We start from the raw sequence: 25,414 nt of genomic DNA, 5'->3' as shown, positions 1-25,414 counted from the left end.
GTGCTTGGTTGCCGACTGGAGTTAAACCATGACAATAGCTTAAGGTCAGGTGGCTAGCAGGACTGAAGTGATTGGCAAAAGTTAATTATATGCTGTAGGAAGAACTAAAATGTCACTTCTAAATTTCCTGCCTTTATAATTTGAGATCCCTTTTTGCTCCAGTAAGAATACCTGTCTTAAGTCTATTTTACAAGTGCTATTAGGCTTTACGTAAAACACTTGCCTATTCTCAGATTTAAACTATCTCTTTGAATTATTCTGATGTGCATGTCTGCACAACATAGGCCTTGTACAGCAGCTGTTCTGTTTTAGTTTTAGTATTTCTTTTAAAATAATACATGGATTCAGTTTCAAATCAAGGAGAATACATTCTCATCCTTGTTATTAAAATATCTAAGTTACTTTACTGAGCAGGTGAGAAGATCGTAGTTGTTGATAACGTTGCTGTATTTTTTAGTATTTGTTGTGAAGTACTTTTACTATGTGCTTTCTATATGTCACGTGTACTTTCATTGCTAGGGAATCTGCTCCAAAGATGGAGTCGGATTCATTTTTATATTTTTGCTATGCATAATTGTCAAGATATATTTGCCGAAGAATCCAGGTTATGACAAAAGGCAACTTAATGCTGTGTTTGGGAGATTCAAGGAGATGACCATATCTGATGAGAATATTTTCAGACGGCCTGTCTAGTCATACTTAGTTGTAGGGACATCCTTCCCAGGGAGGGGAGGTTCCTGAGAAAGTGATTCAGAATTAAAAGTGGTTCTAGAAATAGAAATTTAACTAGTTGTCATTTGAACTTCTGAGTGCTAGATCTCACTATAAGAATGTAGATTTGCTTGATAGCTGTCACTTAAACGGGAAGGACTAAATCGTTCACAGACAAATGTACTTTTTCAGAATAATCTAAAGTGTAGCTTGTGCAAGACTCGTCTCATGTAACTTCCTGACTCGTACTTTGAAAATGAGAATATATCTTAAGTCCACAAACCTAAGAGATGGACAGTGTATATAAGTAATTGTTTTAAAGCAGTTATAGCATTCTTTTTTCTTTGAAGCTTTTTGTATAAGGTTGTTTTCCAAAAACCTAATTGATCTTCTGACGAGAGAGGATACATGTATTCTGAGTTGTCAAAGCCTTTTTGCACCAAGAAATCAACGCTGAGACTTTCTTTGCAGCTATGAAAAATGCCTTATTCTGCATAGATTGCGCTTGATAAATACATAAAGGTATTGCAAAATGAAAGTTTTATGTCAAAGAGACTCCACTCCAAAAATGCATTTTGCTATTGCATATCTATCTATCTGTCTTTGTTCTGATTATTCTGTTCACCTGGAAGAAACACCTTCATTATCTGTCCAATGCAGCAGCAGCAGAAAAGCTTTATTTGTTCGTATTATCACAGGGTATATTCTTCTTTCTAGTTCTCTTCAAGACTCAATGAGTTGTACTTAAGGGGGCAAAAGTCCATGGCCTTTGACAAATGACATATTGGGCTTTTTCTCAGTTTCTAGTGACAGCATTCAGTTCTGATTCATGAAAGTGATGTGCATTTTCTGTGCTTTAGAGCTGCTCTGAACATAACAAAAACCCCACAGAATTGTTTTATTACTTTTTCAGTTTTTCTATTCTTACACTCTGTGCATTTAAAAATACTTAGCTAGCCTGCAGAGAATTTCCTTTGGGTTTTTTTGTCAAATTATTTGGAGTTTCATTTCTTCCCTTTTTTCCTTTACTCCCAGAGTGGGAACGCAAGAAGTTGCTGGTGTGCACTTGTCAAATTCAGTGCAGTTCTTTAGTCCAACATATGCTTCTGCTGGTTCAGAGGAAACTGTTGAACCTTACACCACCGAGAAGCTCAGTCGTATTCCTGGAGGTTACGTACCTCTGACAGAACCCTGTCAAGTAATGACAGTAGATTTCAACAATCTGCAGGTAATGATTTTTTTTTTTTTTACGTCCTTTATAAGTAATCTCTTTATGAATAATGAGAGCCTCATATCTTATTTGCTTTCCGGGTTCAATTTCAGAACAGTTCACAAGTGCAAAGTTGGCAGGGCTGCCCTGAAATCCTCTGCTGGTTTTGATACTTGTCTGGTTGTGTGGTGATGTGATTCATCAGATCACAGTCTATGAGTTTCTGAAGGTGGAGTTTTTTGTTTGTTTGGCATACTTTAGGGAACTAAACTAGCTCACCATAGGATCAAACGACTGCCAGCCTCAGTAAAGGGAGGGGGAGGAAGAATGCAATAGATCTGTCTTAAATGATTTATGCAGTTGTGGGGCTGACTTATTTTATGCCTCTAAAGTTAGAATCTTCAAGAAACTCTTGAAGACAAAAGAGAGAGGACATATTTTACATCTGGCATAAAAATGTCTCTAAGTGTTGATGGGTAAGTGTAAAAGAGGGGAGATGAAGAAATTATCTTGCCCTATTCACCCAGTTTGATTCCACCTTTCAGTTCCTCTGGTGTCTTATGGTATTTCTGTAATATGGCATTCTAAAATATGGTAGCATTATTCTGTGTATTTTGCACAATATTCATTTGTATGCATATACTAAATAGGCCTGAACTGTAAGGCAAGGACCTCAGCCACTCACAGCTGAGCATGCTAAAAAGATGATACATCTGATCTCTGGTGTGTTTCTTGCTCATTGACCTGTGGTGAGGAGTTAGCATTGAGTCAGAGCTTAAAATAGATTCTGTTATATAAACGAAATTATTCTTGGCTACTGCTTGGCCAGGAATTGCAGTGTTTCTGAATCAATAGCTTTTCCTAGTTGGCTTGTCTGACATCCTGAGATTAAAAATGAAGTAAGACAAGGCTCTTCAGTATGCTACTGGGAGCGATTTCTCTGTGACCTAATGTTGCTTCTGCTTCTAGCATCAATAAGAAACTATTACTCTCATCTGAGAGATGCCTACTCTTAAGCATCTGCCTGCTGGCAGGCATGTAAAGATAATTTTAAAGAGTAAAGAACAGTGTTACTCTTTAAACAGTGTTTCAGAACGGCTCCTTTGAAGTTTCAGTTAGACTAATGGAGTGTTCCTGTCATGAAATGGTAAGATACCATAAGTAAAGGTAAAGGGAAGAAATGCAATTAATTTATTTGGAATCATTGGTTACTGTTTGTTGTTACTTTGTCACTGGACAAATATGGCAGTTGCAAACATGAGTGGGTTACTTTCAACCTGGGGTTTTGTTTGGTTTTTTTTGTTTTGTCATGGTCACACCTGGATTTTCAATCAGTGCAGCTAAAAAATAAAAAAGACAAATTGTCTGTGCTCCTATTGGAATAAAAAAACCTGCTATACTTACAAACAGTAGCAGAATTACCTACTAAAGATTGAAATTCAGATAAGAAATCACTTAGCACTAGTAAGGTAACTTCAAAGACCCATTTTCTAAACTTGTCTTTAAAAGAATGAGAGGGATGTTGCATTTATTCTGCTTGTACTAGCTATCCAGACCTAAACTGACAGAACTGAGAAAAAGCCTTAAAATACGGTACAACAGTGTTTCTCAAACTGAGTTGTAGGAGGCTTCAAAGGCATCAGTACAGATCAGAGAAATAATGATAATAAGTCAAAATTAAACAAAAAATCCAAATAAACAAAAAAAAGCAGCTGAGTTATGCTGATTACTTTATTACTGCTGTTATTAGCAGCAGCAGCTCAGTTCCTCCCAGGCAGGGGAACGAGATGTGGCTATAATTACAGGCTGCAAACACTTGCACCTAGCCAGGTAGTACCCGTGTACATGTTTGCTGGCAGCAGATCAGTGCCACTGGGAGTGGAAGTGAGTGTTTACCTCAGCAGCCAGTAATTAAAGCTCAGTCTCACTTTCAGGCCCTAAAGGAACTGTGCTCTTGCCAACAATTACAAATACTGGCTCCTTCTAATTTTCATGAGAAGTTACTGTGTGGAATATTTGAGAAATTCTAGCAAGACATAGGAAACTTCATAACTGCATTCTTTCTATAGTTTTTCCTTCTATTTGTAATACCATTTATTGTTTTTTAAATCCAAGTTATCTTTTTCTCATTCAGAGGATATATGTGGCATAGCATCATTTTGGTTTTTTACTGCCTATTCCTGCATCTTTGTTTTATTTTCTTTGCTGTCTCTTTAACTACACTTGTTGATAAATTGCTGTCCTGATGTGCTAGAGCTGTTCGAGTCTGTAACTGTCATAAATAATAGAAAAAAGTTTATGCAGTGGACAAATGTGAGGAATAAATATGGGATAAGCAGCATGGTAGAGAGCAGGGAAAGCTGAAATAATTGCCTTCAAGTGGGTTTTTAAGCGTTGTGTACCACAAAATAGGGATGTAACACTACTGTTATTACAACCAGTGGATGAGAACCTTGAGCCTGCTGCTTTTGAGGAATAATCAGGAAAAATATTTTTAATATCAAGTACACTTCTAAACAGCTATAACTTCCCAGAAACCGAGAAACAGATGCATGCTTGTGGTCTTGCTGTCTTGCTTCAAGGGGCTTACTTGCCAGCAAAGCTTCAACTTATTCTTTTTCTCTCCAGTTGAGGATGTACAGAAAAAATGACGAGCAGCAAAGCAGTTTTATTGAAGAACAGTGAGATCTTAAAATTACTGGATGTTAATAAAGTTCATATTAAGATGTGCATTGTTCAGCCATCAGTGTGAGAAGAGAGGTAGACCAACTCTTAGAGAACACAGAATGAGAATAAAGAGGGAAAAATAAAAAATGCAGCATGTGAGAGCTACTCATGTTCTTAGAATGGAACTTCTCTTTTGCCCTGTGTATTTTAAGATTGAAACTTAAAGAGGACAAATGTTGACATAAGCAGATCAGGAAGCTGATAAATGTTCAGGAAAGGCTGTTACTAAGCAGAATGATTGTGACTAAGAGAATCTTTGGTCCCTTGTGCTTGACTTCTGATCGGTTTATGCCAGAACTGTCCAAGACATTAGAGCTGAGCCTTTTACGTTTGTGAATGTTGGTAGCAGAAAGTAATTACTGAGGAAAATAAATTGTACATGGAAGAAGACTTAATTCCTGTTACATATTCAAAACTTTTTAGGAGTATTGGAGAATTTATAACCTGAACCCTTTAGAGAAGATCTTAGTTTTTCCCAGTAGTGAAATGGTACATGCCTGAGCTTTTACACAAAGCCTATAGCCCAGGTAGCAAAGAAAGTATCCTCAAAGATGTTTGACTTGGTGTTTTTGTAATGATTTTGCCAAACCTCTGTTCAAGTGAATTCAATGCTTACACACAATATTTCTAGAACTGATTGAACACAGGTTTTAAGTGAAGCGTGTGCCTAAGCATTGGCTTGAATCCAGCCCAAAAGACTGGCTCTGTTTTTATTACTTCTCATAAGGCAAGCCTTGCCAGTCTAAAGCCTTTCTTGCAGTTTTCAGTGTTTTTAAATATGTATGTTCGTAGATGTAGGCATGTTTGCTCTAATGGCTGATGGATGCAGGTTGGTCATGTGGGTAATTGCACTTGCATGTGGGAAGACAGTTCCTATGCTAGTGAGTACTGATGATGATAATTGGTATTGTAGCGGCTTGTTAACTTCAGGTTTCTGATGGGTGTCCTCATGGATTGGTGCAGAAATTTGGGTGACGTAGTGTAATAAAAAACACTTTTTATTTATGGAAAGAAACTCTCATACTTTTTCTCTCTTTCCACTTTGGTCAGGAGCTGAAAAGCCTTGCAGCTAGAAAGCCCTGGAAGCTCAGCCTGCCAGTCACTGAAGGAGGAATACTAGATGCTATTGTGGTGTGGTTTGTACTACAGCTTGATGACGAGCACGCTCTATCTACAAGTCCCAGTGAGGAAACTTGCTGGGAGCAGGCAGTCTATCCTGTGCAGGGCCTCCTTGGTACGTCCTGTGGATTTTCTTGTTGCCGTACATTAACTTGGTTTCATTTTGGTTTTGAGCTAGTTAGAGCTCAGAGATTAGGAAGTGGCAGCAAATAGGTTTAGGACAAGTTCAACAGCAAGTAGCTGTGAGGTGGTTCCTGATCGTGTTTCTGGACTGTAGTGCACAGTCCCTGTATCAGGGCTTGTTAGTGGGACTCTGCTATGAAGCAGGTAAGGGATCTGCTTAAGATTTGGGAGAACGCTTTTTATTAAGTTGGGTTTTTTTCTGTACTGAATTGTGGAGCAATTCTATACTGAATTCTATATGCGTTGTGGAGCAACTCCAAAAAGTGGGGCTGCTGACTGGGTCTACTTAGTCAAGATGGGACTTGTGAAAGGGAGGTTGGGGAGGTGAGGTAGGAATTGCTAGCTGCTCCTGCCACAGAAACAAAACTAAACATTCCTGCCTACCCCTCACCCCCTTTTTGGACTCAACTTGAATACTGTTCCCCACACACAAACAGTGGCAGTGTCATTTCCAGCAGCCTCTACTCTCCATTCACCCATTTTCTATTCTCCCATTTCATAGATTCTTAGAATATCTTGAGTTGGAAGGGACCCATAAGGATCATCGAGTTCAACTCCCTGCTCCTCGCAGGACTTGCATGACTTAAGAGCGTTGTCCAGACGCTCCTTGAACTCTGAAAGGCTGTGCTGTGACCACTTCCCTCGGGAGCCTGGTCCAGTGACTGACCATCATCTCAGCGAAGAACCTTTTCGTAATGTCCAGTCTGAACTTCCCCTGATGCAGCTTCATACCATTTACTTGTGTCCTGTCGCTGGTCATCAGAGAGAGGATATCAGCAACAGCCCCTCCGTTGCCCCCTTGAGGAAGTTGTAGACTGTGATGAGGTCACCCTTCAGCTTTCTCTTCTTCAAGCTGAACCAACCAAGTGACCTCAGCTGCTCCTCATAAGTCTCGCCCTCCAGGCCTTTTACCGTCTTGGTCACCCTCCTCTGGATACACTCAAATAGTTTGATGTCCTTCTTATATTGAGGTGCCCAAAACTGCACACAGTACTCAAGGTGGGGCTGCACCAGTGCAGTGTAGAGTGGGACAGTCACCTCCCTCGACCGGCTAGCTATGCTGTGCTTGATGCACCCCAGGACCCGGTTGGCCCTTTTTGCTGTCAGGGCACACTGCTGACTCCAAAATCACCAGCTGTCTTTCTACAGGCTGCTTTCCAGCCTCTTGTCCCCCAAATTTTACGTATAACCAGGATTACCCTGTCCCAGGTGGAGAATCTGGCACTTGCTCTTGTTAAATTTCATATGGTTGGTAATTGCCCAGCTCTCTAGTCTATCCAGATCTCTCTGTAAGGCCTCTCTACCCTTGGGGTAGTCCACAGCTCTTCCTAAGTTAGTATCGATAGACAGTAGGGGCAGCTGTGCTGTAAACTGGTTCAACTGAAAGCGTAGGGGAGGGAAGAGACTATTCTAACCTACGTTGCCATTGAAAGAAATGTTTGTCAAACTAGAGCATTTTTGTTTTGAAATTCTAGTCTGTATCAGTGGATTTACTTAGAACATACACAGAGAGTATCCAAAGACCATCTTGAGCTGTACACCATAAATGCTTCAGTAAAATTTACCTTGAATAAGTTATCCTTTCTAAACTGTAGCTATTGTATTTCCTGTAACTACGATTTACCTTTGTCTACAGGAGGTATTAAAATGTAAATATTTAATATTTAGCATTTTATAGCAAAAGCAATTTTACCAGTATGTTTTTGTTCCCCTCTGCTGTTGACAGAACTCTTAAAGTAGTATCTATTTATCACAGAAAGGTTTATTTTGAGAACAAATTAATTTTGCCTAGTGTGGGACAGTTTAAGGCAAATGTTAATGCACAATCGCAGATTTTAACTCGTGGGCCACAGACTAGAACAATTCTTTCATACACGCTGGTAACAAATAATGAAGAAATGAGATAATGCGCTTTTTTTTCCCTTAAAGCACTGTGTGGCTGCTTCACTGATGTTTTCTGTAAAGAAACTGATACGACTTTTTTGTGCTGTTTTGCCAAGATTATTGTGTGAAGACTGGAGATACTGTGATGATGGAAGTTTGCTGCCAAGACTGCTACTTGAAGATCCAGAAGATTTCTTCTTTGACTTCAGAGTGTAGGATGGACTTCAGTGACAAAGACGACACACTGAGTTTGGGCAATGAGGCTGAATTATGTAATGCTCTGGCCGGTCTTCAGACGACTAGCAAACATGATGGCAACAGTCAAGTATGTGTGTTGGAATCCACAGAAGTAGCCCTCCTGAACAATGTACCATACCACGAATGCTTTAAAGCTGCCATGGGCAAAGTGCTGTTGTCATTAAATCCAAGTAAGGACTTGCAGTCCATGGATGTTGATGGACATGGCAGTGGGATGAACCTCCAAGAGAGTCAAAACAAGAGCTCTCTAGATGTGGCTCCTGATCCTTTGTACATTTTAGATGTATCTGAAGGCTTCTCCATCCTGCCAATTATAGCTGGCAAACTTGGACCGGTTAGAGCCTACAGTTCTATTGAGAAAGAACAGCATCAAGCAGCACTTAATGTAATTTCAGAAGCTAACCATTTCCCTAAGGAAACATTAGAGTTTTGGCTTAGCCACTTAGAAGATGAAAGTGTGGTGCTACAGAGACCCAAATCGGACAAATTGTGGAGTATTATTATCTTGGATGTTATAGAGACATCAGGTTTAATCCAGCAGGAGGTGATGGAAAAGGCTGCAATATCCAGGTACAGTATAAACGGACAAAAGTATTCCTAGGAATCCTTAATTTTCTGAAAATTTTTGAAAATATTCCTTCTAACTTCAAAATTACTGTCATGTTGGTTCTGTAGAGTAGGAAAAGCTTGTTTTCTGAACAGATTGAACCTCCCAGAGTGTTTCTGGTGTGACCATTGTATACATACATCTCTTAAAAAAAAAGATTTCACTTTTATAGTTGTCTTTATATTTCGTATGCAATAATATGAATGGAAGCTCTTATTGCTTGGTCTGTCGGAAGTTCCCAGGATAGCCAGCACCTTAGTAATAACTGAGGTAGCTTTTAGTGCAAGGTTAGAAAACCCCAGATTCATGTACATGTCAAACTGCTGCTGGAACAAACTGGTACTTCTAAAAGACAAACACGTGGTGTTAGAACAGCCAGGGAGGCAGCAACAAAGCTAGCTGTTACCCACGGCAGGAAGGTTGGGAAGGAATGCAGAGCAAGAGAAATAAGATAATGGAAATGGGTAGCAAAAAAAGTAAATGTGAAATGGGTTTATCCCGTTTTGTGGTGTTAGGGAGTCTTCTCTGCTCATCTTCATGCTTAATGATGGCAGAATATTCCAGATGATTTATGTTCATTACCTTTTTTAAGTTTTGAATAAATCTTTGGATGACTTGAAAAGCTTTTTGCTGTAAGAACAAATGGGAAATTACTCTGACTTTTGTCATATGCAGACTCCAATCTGTTGGCATGAAAATACATTCAGTAGCATACTACTTAGCTACCCAAATTCCTATGGTAAGAGGCCTGCTATAAGAAAAGGAAACCTAAAACAACCTGTATTGAATTGGAGGTGTTTGATATTATGCTGAATGAAAGCTTCTATCATGTTGCTGCTCTCAACAGTGTGATATTCTATAGCAAGAGACCAAGCAAGGCTCAGTTCTTTTTTCAGAAAAAAATGGTGTCTCCTGTATTGCTGTCAACTTTAGTTAAACAGTTAAAGAAGGATGACTTAAATACCCATCAGGTGTTGTTTCCCTATGGGTATGCTGCCTCCTTAACCAGTGCCCCCCAACAGCATGTACTTCCTGACTTCCAGTTTTATGAAGCATTTCTGCCAGTCCTTCAGTATTAGATGCTGGTGCTATGAATAAATTCCACTATCTTCATCTTGAAAGACCACCGTTTCCGATACAGACACTGAGTAAAGATTACTTAGTTCCATAGTTCTAGTATTATGTGACAAGTTTTCCTTTTTTGTATGATACAGCTGTCTGGTCAGATGGGATCAAACTCAAATGCTTATAAGCACTTGACTTGAGAGGAAGAACTAGTGTGCCTTTCTTAAATGTAGTTAATGTTGTTTCATTACTGTTGAATTATATGCTTTAGAGGTGAAATCTCTCTCATTTTACAGATGTTTACTTCACAGCGGAGGGAAGATTTTCCCACAGTATGTGTTGGTATATGGGATGCTTGTAGAATCAGAGTCTCTGTTACTGGAGAGTGCTGTTCAAGGAACAGAACCAACTCTTGGATTTAATATAGCCCCTTTTATCAACCAATTCAAGGTATGAAGTTTGCGGGTGTCTTCCAGGTACAGTTCCAAAGCCTGCAGCTGTCTAGCTGTTTAGTTTTGGTGTAAACTGCAAGAAAATTGAAGAGCTGAAACTTTTTCATATTGTTAAAGTTATCAAGAGAGGTTTATGTGACCAGACTGAGACCTTGAGATAAGCTAAAGTGGGTAACATTTGTTTTAGAACTGGTGTGGGAGAAATTTTGTCTGAGTAATGAAAGATGCAATGTTACTGTACAGAGAGTGACTGTGCTGTTATGCTTGCCTTCATCACCTTGTATTCCAACAAACACGTTTCAAAAGGGATTAGAAGGGTGTATTTTGCATTTTGGCTGTCTCTTACAGGCATTACAGTAATTCCTAGAAACTTTTGCATTAAGTCTTTTAACTTTTCACTTTTTAACGGCTATTGATGCCTTAAGTTATGGTATATACTCTTAGGTACCTGTTCGTGTGTATTTGGATCTGTCTACGTTACCATGTCTACCCTTGAGCAAGCCAGCAGAGCTTTTACGGCTAGATCTCATGAACCCTCTGTTGAACAGCTCCAGCAGAGAAGTGAAGGTGAGTTGTGTGTACATGAAGTTAGAAGTGTGCTTAACTGGTGTTCTGCAGAGCTGCTCATTAATTGCTCACCTTGGCTGAAAATTTCAATACAGAATTTACTTGTCTGCAGGCATCTCTGAAATAGATTGAAATCGTTTGATTGAAATGGTTTGAACTACTTTATTTTCTTACTTCTTTGAAAAGGGTGTAACTGGTTAAACTAGTATTTTACATCTTTGTAGGTACAAATTTGTAAGTCTGGCCAAGTCACTGCAATTCCCTTCTGGTATCACATACATCTAGATGAAGACCATAGCTTGAATACATCTGATGAGTCCTCGCACTGGAAACAAGCTGCAGTTGTTCTTGATGACCCCATCCAAGTTCAGGTTGGAGATGAACTTCTGCTTGATGTTCAACACCATAAAAGCAATATTAGCATTACAGTTAAATGGTGAAGAATGTCATGTGTAAACTGATTTGTGGTTAATTACTTATGCATAAATCAACTGTTCATAACATCGCTGATGTTAATTTATATTAAAGTCTAAATTTTATCTACTGATCAAAAAGACTACTTTATTGCTTTAATAGTAGATACTTGGGTTCCACTGATGGACTAAAACTTGCACTGTAAGGGTATCTTACCAAGCAGTTTGGGGGAGGTATTGTCTTCACTGCAGCAAACACCTGATTGCTAGCTATTGCAGTGACTACAACAGTGGGACAGACTTCTCTTGCTACCATATCTTCTCTAGTAAGAAAATAAGCATCCAGATGCCTGTACCAGAAACAAACAGATGTGGCTGTTCAGGATAGAGTCCTTCTTTCTCAAACTCTGGTTCCACTTCTCAGTTGCCAGAGCATCCTACTGAAGTGTATTGGGATCTTAGCCTTGTAGCAGGGACTGTAACGCCATTCCCGTTGCAGTATTGCAAGTTAGTGTTGCACATAGACAATTATAAAAAGTTGTAAAGGAGTGCTGTTAAGTAACTCAAGTTGTATAGTGGAAGGTAAAGCTACTAAACTTTTTAGAAGCCCTCTGAGACTCATTTCTGGTAATATAATGGGCCTGAACTCTTGTCTACATGAAAGTTGTAGAAAACATTACATCAGTCACCACAATACTCCTGCATCTCTTCTACAGCGTTACATGTAGCTATAATGCAGGTAATAACTTCCTTCTATTAAATTTATATCCAAATGGAAGACTAACAAAAGCTTCTAACTCAGCATTGATTCTACCTTTGTAGAAATATGAGGAAGACTGTTAGCAAGATGTTTCTTTATACTGTGCTCTCTCTTCAATGTAGAAGAGGCATTTCTGTGATCTTTCCTTGACAGGAGTCTGCATAAAGAGCCATCCACAAATAATATTTCTAGAATCTCACTGCATGCAATATCCATATGCACTCTTCATTAGGTCAAATGTTTCAGATAGGCGTTGTCGGTTTCACTTCAGGGACTGTTGGAGCTGTGGTTGTCCTAGCCTGCAGCAGAACCTTGCACCTGATAAGACTGCGGTAATAAAGCTCATTCTAGAAGGGTGGAGGAAAGGTCTCCAATTTTTTTTTTTCTCAAAACAGAGGTAATGACTAAGTCAAGTTTTCTGAAGATAAAGTAACTGGATACCATCCTTTATCCAAGGGGTACAATGCATAACAAAATGTAAGTGAATTAGAGTAGGACAGAGGTTTTTCATACTAGATAGAAAACAGCTGCTCTTAAAAAAAACAAACAAAACGCCCCCCCCAAAACCCAAGCAAAACCATGATCCCTAAAATCTAAGTTACTGTCTGACACAACTAAACCTAGTAGGTACAGGATATTTTCACTGAAGTGCAGTTTTATAGAGAACTGTATAGGCTTCTCACACTGGAAGACCTCTGATAAAAGCAAAAACATTAAATAATAGTGGTTACGCATATTTATTAAGCTTTTTAGCAATTAATAAGACAGCAAAATGACTTAAAGAAAAATTAAGGACATATTCTACCCTTACTCAATGAGACTAAGTAAAGGGCTGAAAATGGCAATTACTGAGTTTTCAAGCAATGTATTAAGTAAGGCAAGAGCAATCTTTAAGAATTCTGATTAAAAGCTGGGAGAAGATTAGGCATAAAACAATGGAGGAACAAATATGGTTAATATAAAGATGAAGGAGTATTTGCAAATGAACTTTTTATATAAACTTGATAGATCATACTGTGGAATACTGTTGTAGTAGTTTTCGAAAGACAAGGTAGGTGTCTTTGAAAGATTTCTATTTATTTTGGAAATTCAGTAGTAATCTTTAATGGAAAGGTATGATCCTATGAGCTACTGCAATGAAAAAATAACTTCTCTCCCAGAAAAAAAAATGCAGGAATACTATACACATGGAATAACTGAGTAATAATAAAATAACCTAGTAGCTTTCCAGAAATGCCATGAAAGAAGCAACCAAGACACTTAACTAGCTGTTTTCCTATCAAAGTCCCCTCTCTGTACCTTACCTAAGTTTTACACCAAAGAGACATAACTTCAAGTATTAAAAAAAATTCTTCAGAGTGAGGTTTTTGAAAAGCTAGATCACAGTAGCTACTTAGCTTCCAGCAGCTCTGATCCTTCAGATATTATTTCTACTAATGCCCTTTTTTACCTGTATACATGCAGAAAATCACATTATTTCTAATGGTGGCTACAGTGGGCACTGAAGTCCCCAGTTGTTGTGAGCTTTTACAAGTTGTTTCCTTTTAGAATATGGCTATTATATGGAGAAAGAGATACCCGGAATCAAGCATAAATAAGCAGATTCTGATTCTTCATAAGCTCAAACAAGAATTCCCTTTTCAGTACAAGCTTTAAAATACCAAAAGCACAAACTCTTGTACTCGTTATACTTAAGATCCCCTTCTTCCATGAAGAGGACAGTTGTATTTGTGTGTCATTCACACTCTTAAATTACTGTAGCAGTAAATCAAATTGAAAGAAGGTGAACAGTTTAAATAAAATCTTTAATTGCTTATTTACAACAAAGGCAATGACTTGGCAACTTGAAAATTATGATTTGCACTTTCCCACTAACTTCAGATACAGCAAGTACATAGTCAACTATAAAATATGCAGCCTAGTGAGTAAGGCGCAATATTTACATCACACTAGTACTGCAAAAAAAAGCACTTACAATGAATTTACTGTGACAGCCAGAAGTTAAACATTTATCCTGTAAATGCTAACAATGCTGAAAGAAACTTCAGATGTCGCCTAAAAGGTCAGTACTCTAGGATTGGGGTGGTGGTTTGTTTTTTTTTTTTTTTTGGTCAGATTGCAAACATGCAATAGTAGTAAAAATCTGGTAATGGGATAAAAACAATACCCCTCTGATTTTCTCAGTTTTTGCAAAATAACGTTTTGATACAAGTGTACTTCTTGGTCTGAAATCTAATGCTAGTAACTCCAGTATTAGACTAGCTACTTAGTTTTACCTTAGCAAACGTCTTTTCTGGGGTGATGGGGGGAAAAAATCAACTATTACATTTGAATCCAGGCTATACTAGAAGCATAATACAATAATCACACACACACAAAAATTTATGAACAAATTACTACGACACATTGTCAAGATATCCTGCTTTAACAGCTTAAAAAAAACTTAAGTGTTAAAGAATTTATTGCAGCCCAAAATAAAGAAATCAGTTTTGTTTTCTACTTGCATTTTGACATCCTTTATTTCCCCCCCTGCCATGTATTTTAAAGTAGTAACCATTATTTTTATTTTAGAAGGATAGGAAAAAAGTAGTCAAGTGTAAGGTATTAATCCAAAACCTATCATCCTGGCTGTCTCTTGTGAATGTAAAAGACTTACAGATTATGAGGTACAAGGACAACAGATACGCCAACCATATGTTCTGGGGATGGAATTTTATAGTGAGGCCTGTAGGGAATGCTTTCTTTGTATAGACTGTTTACTGATGCTCTGTAATAATTAGCTTCATGAAGAGTTTTTACTTAACTATGCAGGAAAAGGAAGAAGATGGCATCTGTACAGAAGTTACCATTTTGTCCACACTCATTGGGGTATGGAAGTTACCATCAGTAAAAGGACAACCAAAACTAATACAAACACTTTTTGCTACTGCCCTCCTTAAATTATATTCTTGAAATTAAGTTTTCCCATTGCTAATAGTACTTACACTTCATCTTTAGAAGAGCAAGAGTATTTTTTCAAATGTTTCTTTTGTATTAATAAAAGTCAGTGTAATTTTGACATGATGTGTAAGTGTTTAGCAGTTTAAGGAGTTGATTCTTAAATTTATGCAGAAACCTTTACAGTGTGCGTGTTTTATATTCATGGGGTACTCACAGATACTCACATCCATTATAGATCCAGAATTCAGATGTCAGTTACAGCCATATCCTCTTCCTGTCTGCGCAGTAGCTTTTCAACTTTCATCACTAATAGTACCTGTTAACAGAACATGCGTGGCAAGTATATAACGGACTCCTTGACACATTCAAAGAAAAGGTGAGTCTAACTTTTATCCAAAGCTTTCTCTGATAAATTGTGCTCTAGTTCAGGTGACTCCTCAGCATCTCGAATAGCAGAAGTGTTATAAATACCATCAACTGCAGGGGCTGTCGTTGGTGTTGTAAGAGGTGTCACAGTGTGTCCAAACCCCTGATAATGACCCATAGGTGAAGATGGCATTGAAGAAGCATCAGAAATTGGGTCTTGAGTAGATGAAGACAGTAAACTTGTATGCTCGTTTTGTTCATGATCCTCAGCAAAAAACATTTTCCTTGGCTGGCCCAAAACTGTCCTTCCTAGAATTATGCCAAATGAAAATACTTTTTAATAATTCCAGCACTATACCAAGGTCTTTGAACACATCAACTCTAAAAGAAGCATGTTAAATTAGAAGATGAGTCTTTGTTTTATAACAGCTTTACATGGGCATTGTTAGCTTTAATAAATAAAAGGATGTCTTTCCATTTAAAAAACAAACAAACAAAAAACCAAAAAGGACATCCCTCTCTTTTACCTAACACACCTGAAACTTACCCTGAGATCCATCTATTTAAAAAAAAAATTAAAAACTAGACTCTAAATCAGTCAGGAGTTCTGGAAAGAGCAAAGTGCCAGATAAACCATTAAATCCTCTAGGGATGCAGCTGCCACTAATTTGGTATGGAATGTTCTCAAGGTACTACAGAGATGGATAATAGTGTAAAATGAAGCTGGAAATACATGTACTGTTAACAGATGACACAAATCTGTCTGTTACTTACCAACATTTCGAACCTGTTCTGATATATCTGCCCTTATATCAGAAATATCCCACATTGCAAGAAAAGAGTCGAAGCATGACCCTTCTTCAGCTTCTTGAACATAAGGTTTGTAGGAAAAACTGTAGTGATGCGCAATAGCAGCCAGGAACATCTCAACACAAATGATAAAATCCTGCAACGAGAGAGATATTGACTTAATCATTCGTAACTGGAGAAAAATAGTTCCTGGGTTTCTTCTACAATTGAGAGACTGCAATTGCCTTGGGATACCGGCATCAGCTACTTTTCTACTTTTCCACCAGAGGTAGGATATTCTTGGCAGGCTTCAGAGAGCCTGCCATACATTTTGGAATCAGTCCTTGCCTGATGGACCTACTTGCTGGAAGAGGATATTCAACAAGCAGCAGCTCTACAATGAATTCTTTCAAGAAGAAATGCAAGGATATCCAACAGAAGTATTTAACTGGGGCACATTCCTTCTACCCAATACATGGATATGGAAGTGCTGAGCATAAAACTCACTTGGGGGGACTGGGTGAAACTTAGCCCAACTTACAATAAATTCAGTACTAATCTACCCTGTGTTAATTAAAGTGAGCATGACAATATTTGCTTGAGATAGCTACGTCATCCTACATATAGCCATTCCTCTTAAGAAGTAACTGTCTGCTCCTACCTGTAGGCCTGTAGCCACAGCTTCCACACTTTGCCATTCCCAGGTGTGTTTCTCAGAAATAACACCAACTTTCACCAACAATGCAATAAGCACAGCTTGCCTATAAAGATTATTTTTTTATTATTATTGTAACAGTAGTGCAAAAAAACCCTGCAAGCAAATCTGGTAAACAATGCCTGTTTGTATGTATGCATATGTATGTATATGTATGTACATAGGAAGAATCTTACAAAAAACTTACTGTTTATATATTTAGATTTTAAGAGGAGGAAAACAGACTTTAAAAGGTATGTATGTCATTCATCCATGGTCCTAAAGACCAACAGAGAACACAACCAAAGATGAGTTAGTTATTAGAACAAGTTGCTTCTCTTTCAGGGTATTACTACAGCCCACAGAGTACCATTCAGAAAGTCAAATGCATTCACTCATTAGCAGCTAAGTGTGAGCAATGCTTAAATAGTAATTTATAGTAACTTACAGTAACTTATTTTGAAAAAGTTAAAGTAATTTTTTTTCCTTTAAAAAGTTAAAAAAAAAAAAATTTTTTGTTTTGAAATAACTGCAAGTGAAGATTCTAAAATAAATTATGTTCTTGAGAATCAGCTTACAAAATAGCAAGTCTAAAAAATAATCTCAAGTGAACAAGACTGCTCTTTCCAATGTACTAGTACCCTTTTCCTCTCACAGCATTTCACTAGGATTATGGGTAGATTTTTTGAGGCCTCTAACCTCAGTAACAAATCCAGCCTTTTTAGCTCTTTTATGATCCACCCTGAGAGCAAGAAGTAATGAGTAAATAATTCACTTACCAGAAAGAAACAAAAACTACCATCTTCACGCAAAGGAACTTGCCAACAGGTTGGATAGGGTTCAGTTCTTCACGCAGTACTTTGTAAAACAGCACCAGACAATACATAGCAAACTAACACGGAAAAGAAAATGAAGAAAAGCTTTCAAATCCTTGTTTATTTTGTGAGGGAGTTGTTTTACAGCATCTCTTCAGTTAAAAAATATATCACAGTATGATACAAACTTAAAAAGCTATCTATTTTAGAAAAGAGGCTCTGGATTTATGGAATCTTTGCCTTACTGTTTTAAAGCAGACTTTTTTTTTTTCTGGAAATTTTATTTCTGAAATGCATGATATTGGCAGACAGAGACTGAGGTCATTATCTACACACTAAAGCAAAGCATAAGAAGGTCCCATAAAATCTTTTCAATGCCAAGCACACCTTCAGGGATAATGGCATAAAAAGCATGTGTTCTTTCAGGCTTCTGTTAAGAACACCTCAAATGTTGCCTCTTTATGAGAGATGAGGCAATGAGTGCAATCTTCACTGCAAATCTGAACAAGTTTCCTATTAATGACAACTGCAAGCAACCGAACTAATGTATAGCCAAACCTAAGGAATTGATCTCTCCTTTTCACGCATTCTCCTAGCCACTTACTACCAAGTTTCCTTAAGCAACCATATTAATCAGGATATGAAGAAGTGTGTGCTGCTGCTGCTGGGACTGTTGTCACAGCAGAAAGCAGTTACAGCTCCTTCCGTGACACTCACCCATCAAACACGGAGACGGCAGTAGGAGGAGGACAGCCTTTCCGGATGGGATGTCATGCTGTTCTGACTCCTGCTGCTGTTGCCAAGAGAAGTAAGAAGCTTGGAGGCTAGAAGGCTAAGCAGCAAGGAGCCAGAGCTGCTGCTCTCTCCTCTTGCAATAGCTCATGTGTAATGTGCCCTGGGTGAAGCAGCAAATGATTCTTCTGCATTCCCAGCAAGCCAGTAAATGCAATCCCTGACCTTCAAAATGAAACTTTCAAGTCTAGGGGCTGACATCTTACCCTTATCCTGACATCATCTGGCAGTGAACCAACAAGACAAGGTGTTACATAGGCCAGAATCTTACCACTGCACACACTATTTCCATTTTTTCCTGTCAATGTTGTTACCAGCCTTGTAACACAGTATTTTTAACATAGCCACTGCTGATTCTATGTGTGCTGGGAGGAAGCTACAGGGGTGAGTGAAGTCATCTCTTCTGCAGAGGGGCAAGTCTGCAGCTCTAACATGCCTGGGCCATACCACTTCACCCATCAAATAGTTTGGGGTAGAGAGGTGGGACACTTTATTGCTTTATGGAGCTTTGTAGTAAAAATAATAAAAGTTTTAGATTATCTGTTTTCCTAGTATTCAGCATATATAGTATTTAACAGATAGTAACTTTGACTTACAGTGGGAAATATTCTACACATAAGAATTACCAGACATTAACCCAATTACTGTCAATAGTTCACATAGAAGATTCATATAATACTAATACGATGACTTAAAAGAGCAGAAAGGTGTACTCTGGATACTCACTAGCTGTGACATGTTATTAAGTATAACCAAGTAAGTCCAAGCATTGTTGAAGCTGAAGTTTCCTTCATCATACACTCCCACTAGTTCACAAATTCTGAAAGAATTTTTGGAGTTAATCACTATGTAGTAAAAGATAGCTTTCTTGAAGTGCTAAATCTTCATTACATCGATCAACTGTTAGAATCCAAAATCTCTTTTGGTACTCAAATATGGGCATTGGGGGGGTCTGCACAAGAATCAGTTTCCAACAGCATATGGAATAGGAAGTTTGTATTGTATTTTCCATAGAAGCAATAGTGTTTGAATGCAGGGTTAACATATCCCTTTGTTGAATGGATTCAACAATTAAGCATCTTTTTTTTTTTTTAACTGTTTTGCTTTTAACTGTTAGAACACATACAGCTATTATAAATACCTATATGGATATTCTTTGTGAGTAGCAACTTTTTCCACAGTCCCACAGAATTAACAGTAATGACCATCAATACAAAGTTTTAAGCTTTCAGCATCAACATGCATAACTGCCTGCTATTCCTTTATAACAACAGGTGATATGATATGTATGAAGGCACAGAGTCAGGCTTGTCACATGCAAAGTTTAATAAAATTTTAAAAGTTACATGAAACCTGACTTTAAAAATACCCAATTGTTGAAGCCAATGAGAAAAGGGAGAAGGAGGAAAAAAAGACTCTAAAAATTAAGAGATCATAAAAATGTCTTTCTCACATAAACAGTACTTCAGATTTTCTTCCACTGCTTTCAGCAGCAGGCATTAAGTATTTATTATTTCAATTCTGCAAATAGTCATTTGCTATAGAGAAGTCATAAAGAAATCATAGGTTGATTCAAATTGCCAAGACCCATTTAGCATGTAACACGACGAGTCTGCTTTCAAACTGCCTTGATTCAATACAAAAGGCATGAAAATTCCAGTGTAACTCAAAATTACATCCTGAAGATCAATATTAATTATTTATGAGCATACTTACAAAGCAATAATGGTAGTAAATGGTCTGACAACCGTGTACTGCAAAACACCCAGTTTACATCTAAATAATAAAACTCTGCAAGAGAAACACAAAATTCATTGTACAAGAACTTAAAGACAATTCACTTATGGAAGTTACCTGTTCTCAGTAGTTTCACTAAACTAAATTTTTATTTCATGGTAATTTCAACTTCTGCTTCCAGGACTCCAGATGCTACAGTATATAGCGTGTATATACACAATACACAAAAGACCTAGACTTCTATAGATACATAACAGGAAATACTCAATGATTCACTTCTTTTAGCCATGGAAAGCTTCTGGCTGGGCTAAGCAAAAAGAATGCAGTTTTCACTGTTTTTGAAGATGTTTAAGAATGACTGACATTCATAGTTTGTCTTTAACATTTTAAACAGCTTTATCAAAATCTCTTAAGAGAGATGCTTATCAGATTAAGCATGCAGAAACAAACAGTTCAGGGGCATATGGCCTTTTGTCCTTCACCTGTGGAAGTAAAAGCAATAGGCTATCTGGTCCACCAGTGATTCTACATGAGGTTTTTGGCAAATATTATATGTTAGCAAAGGAAGCAAATTCAAGGAGACCTCTTTCCAATATTTTTCAAAAATAAGTAAGTTTCCTTCAGCACCACCCAGGTCAATGCGTCTTAGTAACCAAGTGCGATTTATAGGATGTTTCACAGCTGGATGAAAACATGTTCACAGCTGCTTTCAGCAGGGGTTCATAGTTGATAAACAAAGTGTATGCAAACCATACACTGACTCTGCCAAGCAACAACAGTTATACTACTAAATATGAAAACAGCTTAAAATTTTAAGATGTCATCATATACTCACTCTCCCATAGCCCACGACGGACAACAACATAGAGGCGGCAGATGTCTCTGCTGATCTTTTGCTTCTATTATTAATACGAGGTTTGGGTACCGGTTGGTTAGATAATTTGAGAGAAAAACCATAAAATTATAGATGACATAAGCTTCATAGCATTCTCGACATGTATCCACATATATTGCAATGTTGGGGTATTTCAAAGCTATCCACTGTAAGAAGAGAGGTACACAAAAGGTTACATGCAAAAAAGACAAAAGTGATTCCAATGACAACACTGGCTGGCTAGTTCAGCAACCAATACTTCATTAGACAGCAGGCACTAATTAAACAGGGCTTGAAGCATTTGGCTAATAAGAGTGTGATGCTACCGCTAGAAAATAACATTCTCTAAAAATACAAGTAGAACTTCAGATTGCATCTCTGCTGCTTCAAATGGAAGCACGCTTAAAGCACTGCACAAGAGATGCTCTGTATCTTTGACCACACAATTCAGTCTTTCATTTAAAAGTAACTAAGGAGATGGTTCCCTATACATAACCTACTCCTGTTAGGAGGAGACAAGATAGAACTGTTTCCTGAAATTCACATATTCATTGTCAGTATGGGTTTGAGAACTAAGTTTTTAGTCCGTCAGTATAAAGTTGATTTCTTTTGGTATCTAATGTGTAAATGTTCGTTCTGGCATGTTTCAAAAATACAGAAGAAAGCAGCAGATTAGCCTTAGAGTGGTAGTCATCCCTCTAAACCAGAATTTCAGACAGAAAAGTGATTTTTTTGCAAAACTGTGATTATGGATCAGCTGTCAGAACTTTCAATTTTTAATTTTGAGTATCACACTGCTGTTGCACTGTTCAGTGCAACCTGTCCTACAGGGTTTTGTTTTGTTTTGTTTTGTTTTTTGCGGGGGGGAGGGGTGGGGGTGGGTGAGGGGGCATTAAATAGAGGCAGGTCTTCTGAGTTTACTTTGCTTCCCTAGGTTGCAGTAGAGCGAATGTGCCTTCCCTGACCTTCTTACTAGAACTACAGGAAGATGTTTCACATCCTCATCACAGTTAAGAAATGCTAGAGATGACAGATGCTGCAACACCTTTGTGGAAGATGTAATACTGCATCTAGTAAACTGAGAATACAGTATTTGAATCTGAGAAGAGAACTTTATGTTCAGCTCAGATTAAGCACTCTAGGAGGATACCATATATGCAGCAAAGGCCTTAAGATCCAGGAGTCTGGGGAAAGATTTTAGTATGTCAGAAATGTCCCTGAATGCCTGGCTAGAGCTCACTTAATTAGCAGGTAATTTTCTTCCAAAGGAAAATTCTGTACTTGAAATTGAAATATCAACCCAAGGTAGTTGATATTCCCCACAGGAAACAGATAATGTTGTTTTCTTCACCACGCTCCTTCACTCTCAGATACTCTAAATCGCAGTCTTTAAAAAAAAAAAAAAAAAAAAAAAAAAAGGAGAACATACATAAGGGTGACACTTTATAAACACTCAAGAGATGGGAGAAAAATCAAAGGAAAAGTTCCTGGAAAGCTGTCTTTTATGGGGGAAGCAGAAGTATTTGCAATGTCAAGAGATGATGACAACATGTAAACACACATCCTAGTCAGCCCACAGATTTAGTGTGTTACCTAGCTCGGGCTGAAATCATCTCCACAGGTGATGTATTTACATGAACTGTATCTGGTATGGCCAATAGAATCTATCGCATAAAAGTATTCAGAAGTGGATTTTTTGTGGGATCTTACCCTTTGCCCCCTGAAGCAAAAAGGAAGAATTTTAGCACTAAGCCTAACTCAGAAAAGAAAGGTAAGGCACTGAATTTTGAGACAGTACTTGAATCAGTCTGGTTTCCAGTTCAGCTGTTACTGAAGTTGGAAGGACCAAAAGCAGGCTCTTGTCGTACCCCTTTCCACATCTGTCATAAACGATACTCAAGGACAGGGTTAAGAAGGGTTAGCAAAAGCGATCCCACAAGCTCCACAAGAAGAATGTAATATCGCTAGAACTATGCTTCTGACGTACTCCATAAATAGGAATGCCCAGAAGTTTCTAGGACTACGACTCTCCATGCAGCATAGTTTCTGCTAACTGTGACACTGTTTTCCCTCACTCCCACAGCAAACAGAATTTTATTGAGCTGTTAACAGTAAGAGAACACTTACACTGTCTAAACTGTAAATCGGCACCATCCATAGAATCCTGTTACAATAACAAAAGAACATTTAATATTACTAGAAGTATTTTTAGTCTGAATTAAATTCAACATTTGTAGCACAAGTAAAATGTGAACTGTTACCTTATTATTGGTTTCTGTAATTCAGGTTGAGTATAATGGACTAAGTGTTGTAGTATTCCCCAGAGAGATATTGGTATAGTCATTAGTAGAAATATCCCAGCGATAAACCATGCCTTGGTATGAATTCCAACCTTGCAAAGAAAAAGAAGAACGCAAGACCAAAGTTTCAGTATTAATACTTTACAGTTTTACTAGTAGAGCAAGAAAAATAATTTATCTTTTTTTTTTTTTACTGTGAATAAAGTTTTAAGATGGACATTAAGTACATATCCCAATATTAAGTTTAGTTTTTCTAACTCTCCTTTTCAAATACACAAAATCCCAAAGTCTCCCTTGCAATCTGTTGATATGGCTTAGAGTAAAACTTAAAACCTCAAAAGAAAAAGATGAGGAATCTTGCAGAACCAAACAAAAACATCATCAATAAACACAAAGCGTTCTACAAGAACAGAATAATGCTCATTACTTAATTTACTGAAAGCCACAACAGATTCCTTGCTTTAGGTCTGGAACTTGTCTCAGTTCAGTGCTTCATTATAAAGTTTCTGAAAGCTTGTGGATTTAAAGTATTTCTAGCTTTAAAATCAAGTTCCAACTAGCAATCAATTTCAACTAGTTTCATTTAACAATCTGACGTAGATATGCATGTATATATAAAAATATACAGTGTTTGCTAAAACACAGGGCTACGATTTTAAATCGAGACTCTCTGAAAAATAACTGTATTAATAATCCTAAGTACCAAAAACTGAGGGTGCTGGTTTTGGCTGGGGTAGAGTTAATTTTCTTCATAGTGGTTAGTATGGGGCTGTGTTTTGGATTTGTGCTGAAAGCAGTGTTGATAACACAGGGATGTTTTTGTTATTGCTGAGCAGTGCTTACACAGAGTCAAGGCCTTTTCTGCTTCTCACCCCACCCCACCAGCGAGTAGGCTGGGGGGGCACAAGAAGTTGGGAGGGGACACAGCTGGGACAGCTGACCCCCACTGACCAAAGGGATATTCCATACCATATGACGTCATTCTCAGCATAGAAAGCTGGGTGAAGAAGGAAAGGGAGGACATTTGGACTGATGGCGTTTTGTCTTCCGAAGTAACAGTAACGCGTGGTGGAGCCCTGCTTTCCTGGAGATGGCTGAACATCTGCCTGCCGATGGGAAGTAGTGAATGAATTCCTTCTTTTGCTTTGCTTGCATGCACAGCTTTTGCTTTACCTATTAAACTGTCTTTATCTCAACCCATGAGTTTTCTCACTTTTACTCTTCCAATTTTCTCCCCCATCCCATTGTGGGGGGAGTGAGCGAGTGGCTGCGTGGTGCTTAGTTGCCGGCTGGGGTTAAACCACGACACCGAGAAACATAGTAGACTCTTCTCAAGCAGTTTTTTTTGTTGAGAATTTCTTCTTTGATCCCCTACTGTACATCAACATCCCATGTCTTCTGTTGCTTTCCAGTTCAAAGATTGCTTCTGAGTAGTTTCTTTACCAATATCAAACGTAATGATTTTGAAATTTCAGATACCACTTTGATATAAACATCCATTATGCTGAACATACAAAGACATCAGAACAGCGTTTCAAAATACGAAATTTAAAATACACTGAAGACAGATTTTACTGTCATTAAGTGCTTAAAATTATACCATGAAAAAGCTTACCTCCAGTGGAACAAGCCTGTATTAAATCGGACAATATATATCTTAAGGTTAAAATTTTACTTTTTGTTAGAAAAATAATGCTATCACACGTGTGCGTAATCCATACGCCACTGTTATGACATACTACGGTACCACCAGCATGAAAGAGAGGCTTCTCCATCTACCGTCTCAGCTCCCCCTGATCGGACAGAATTACCTGAAACATTAGGTTACGAACGCCAGTATTACTCCTCAGTGTCAGGACATACGTTCTGGGCAGGGCAGCGGCGGAGCTCCAGCCGTGCTCCTATAGAGACCGACCCCAATTTCTGTTTAAACAACAACTATTTAAACACCAACTGTTTAAACATCGCATCGACTGTTTAAACACCAGCTACTATTGAACCGGAAGGAGAAAGAAACCCTGTCCTGTTCCATCTTGCTTCGTTTGTGCTTTGACAGCGGGATAAACCCCCACAGCGGCACCGCGGAACTTCTCCAGCTTCCCTCTTCCCCGCGGGGGCTCCACCCGGGGCTGAAGCGCGCTGCCAGCCGCC

At 38.2% G+C, this 25,414-nt stretch overlaps 2 protein-coding genes across 2 annotated transcripts; one reads left to right on the top strand and one right to left on the bottom strand.

Annotated features, from left to right (window-relative positions):
- Positions 1-1,746: 1,746 nt before the first annotated feature.
- Positions 1,747-11,335, top strand: PRMT9 (protein arginine methyltransferase 9; the record flags this gene model as incomplete). Its single annotated transcript, XM_009587744.1, has 6 exons — positions 1,747-1,939; positions 5,699-5,882; positions 7,951-8,662; positions 10,061-10,214; positions 10,661-10,783; positions 11,008-11,335. Coding segments are annotated over 6 exons (1,582 nt in total), but the record flags the coding sequence as incomplete, so codon positions are not given.
- Positions 11,336-15,035: 3,700 nt separating this feature from the next.
- Positions 15,036-23,355, bottom strand: TMEM184C (transmembrane protein 184C; the record flags this gene model as incomplete). Its single annotated transcript, XM_009587743.1, has 9 exons — positions 15,036-15,571; positions 16,037-16,208; positions 16,713-16,812; positions 17,525-17,637; positions 19,079-19,172; positions 20,069-20,143; positions 20,925-21,130; positions 23,091-23,127; positions 23,225-23,355. Coding segments are annotated over 9 exons (1,221 nt in total), but the record flags the coding sequence as incomplete, so codon positions are not given.
- Between the last annotated feature and the right edge of the window lie 2,059 nt (positions 23,356-25,414).

Source organism: Fulmarus glacialis, unplaced genomic scaffold, assembly GCF_000690835.1.
Source record: "Fulmarus glacialis isolate BGI_N327 unplaced genomic scaffold, ASM69083v1 Scaffold591, whole genome shotgun sequence".
NCBI lineage: Eukaryota > Metazoa > Chordata > Aves > Procellariiformes > Procellariidae > Fulmarus > Fulmarus glacialis.
Note: the sequence above shows the minus strand (reverse complement) of the source record. Positions and strands in the feature narration are given on the sequence as shown.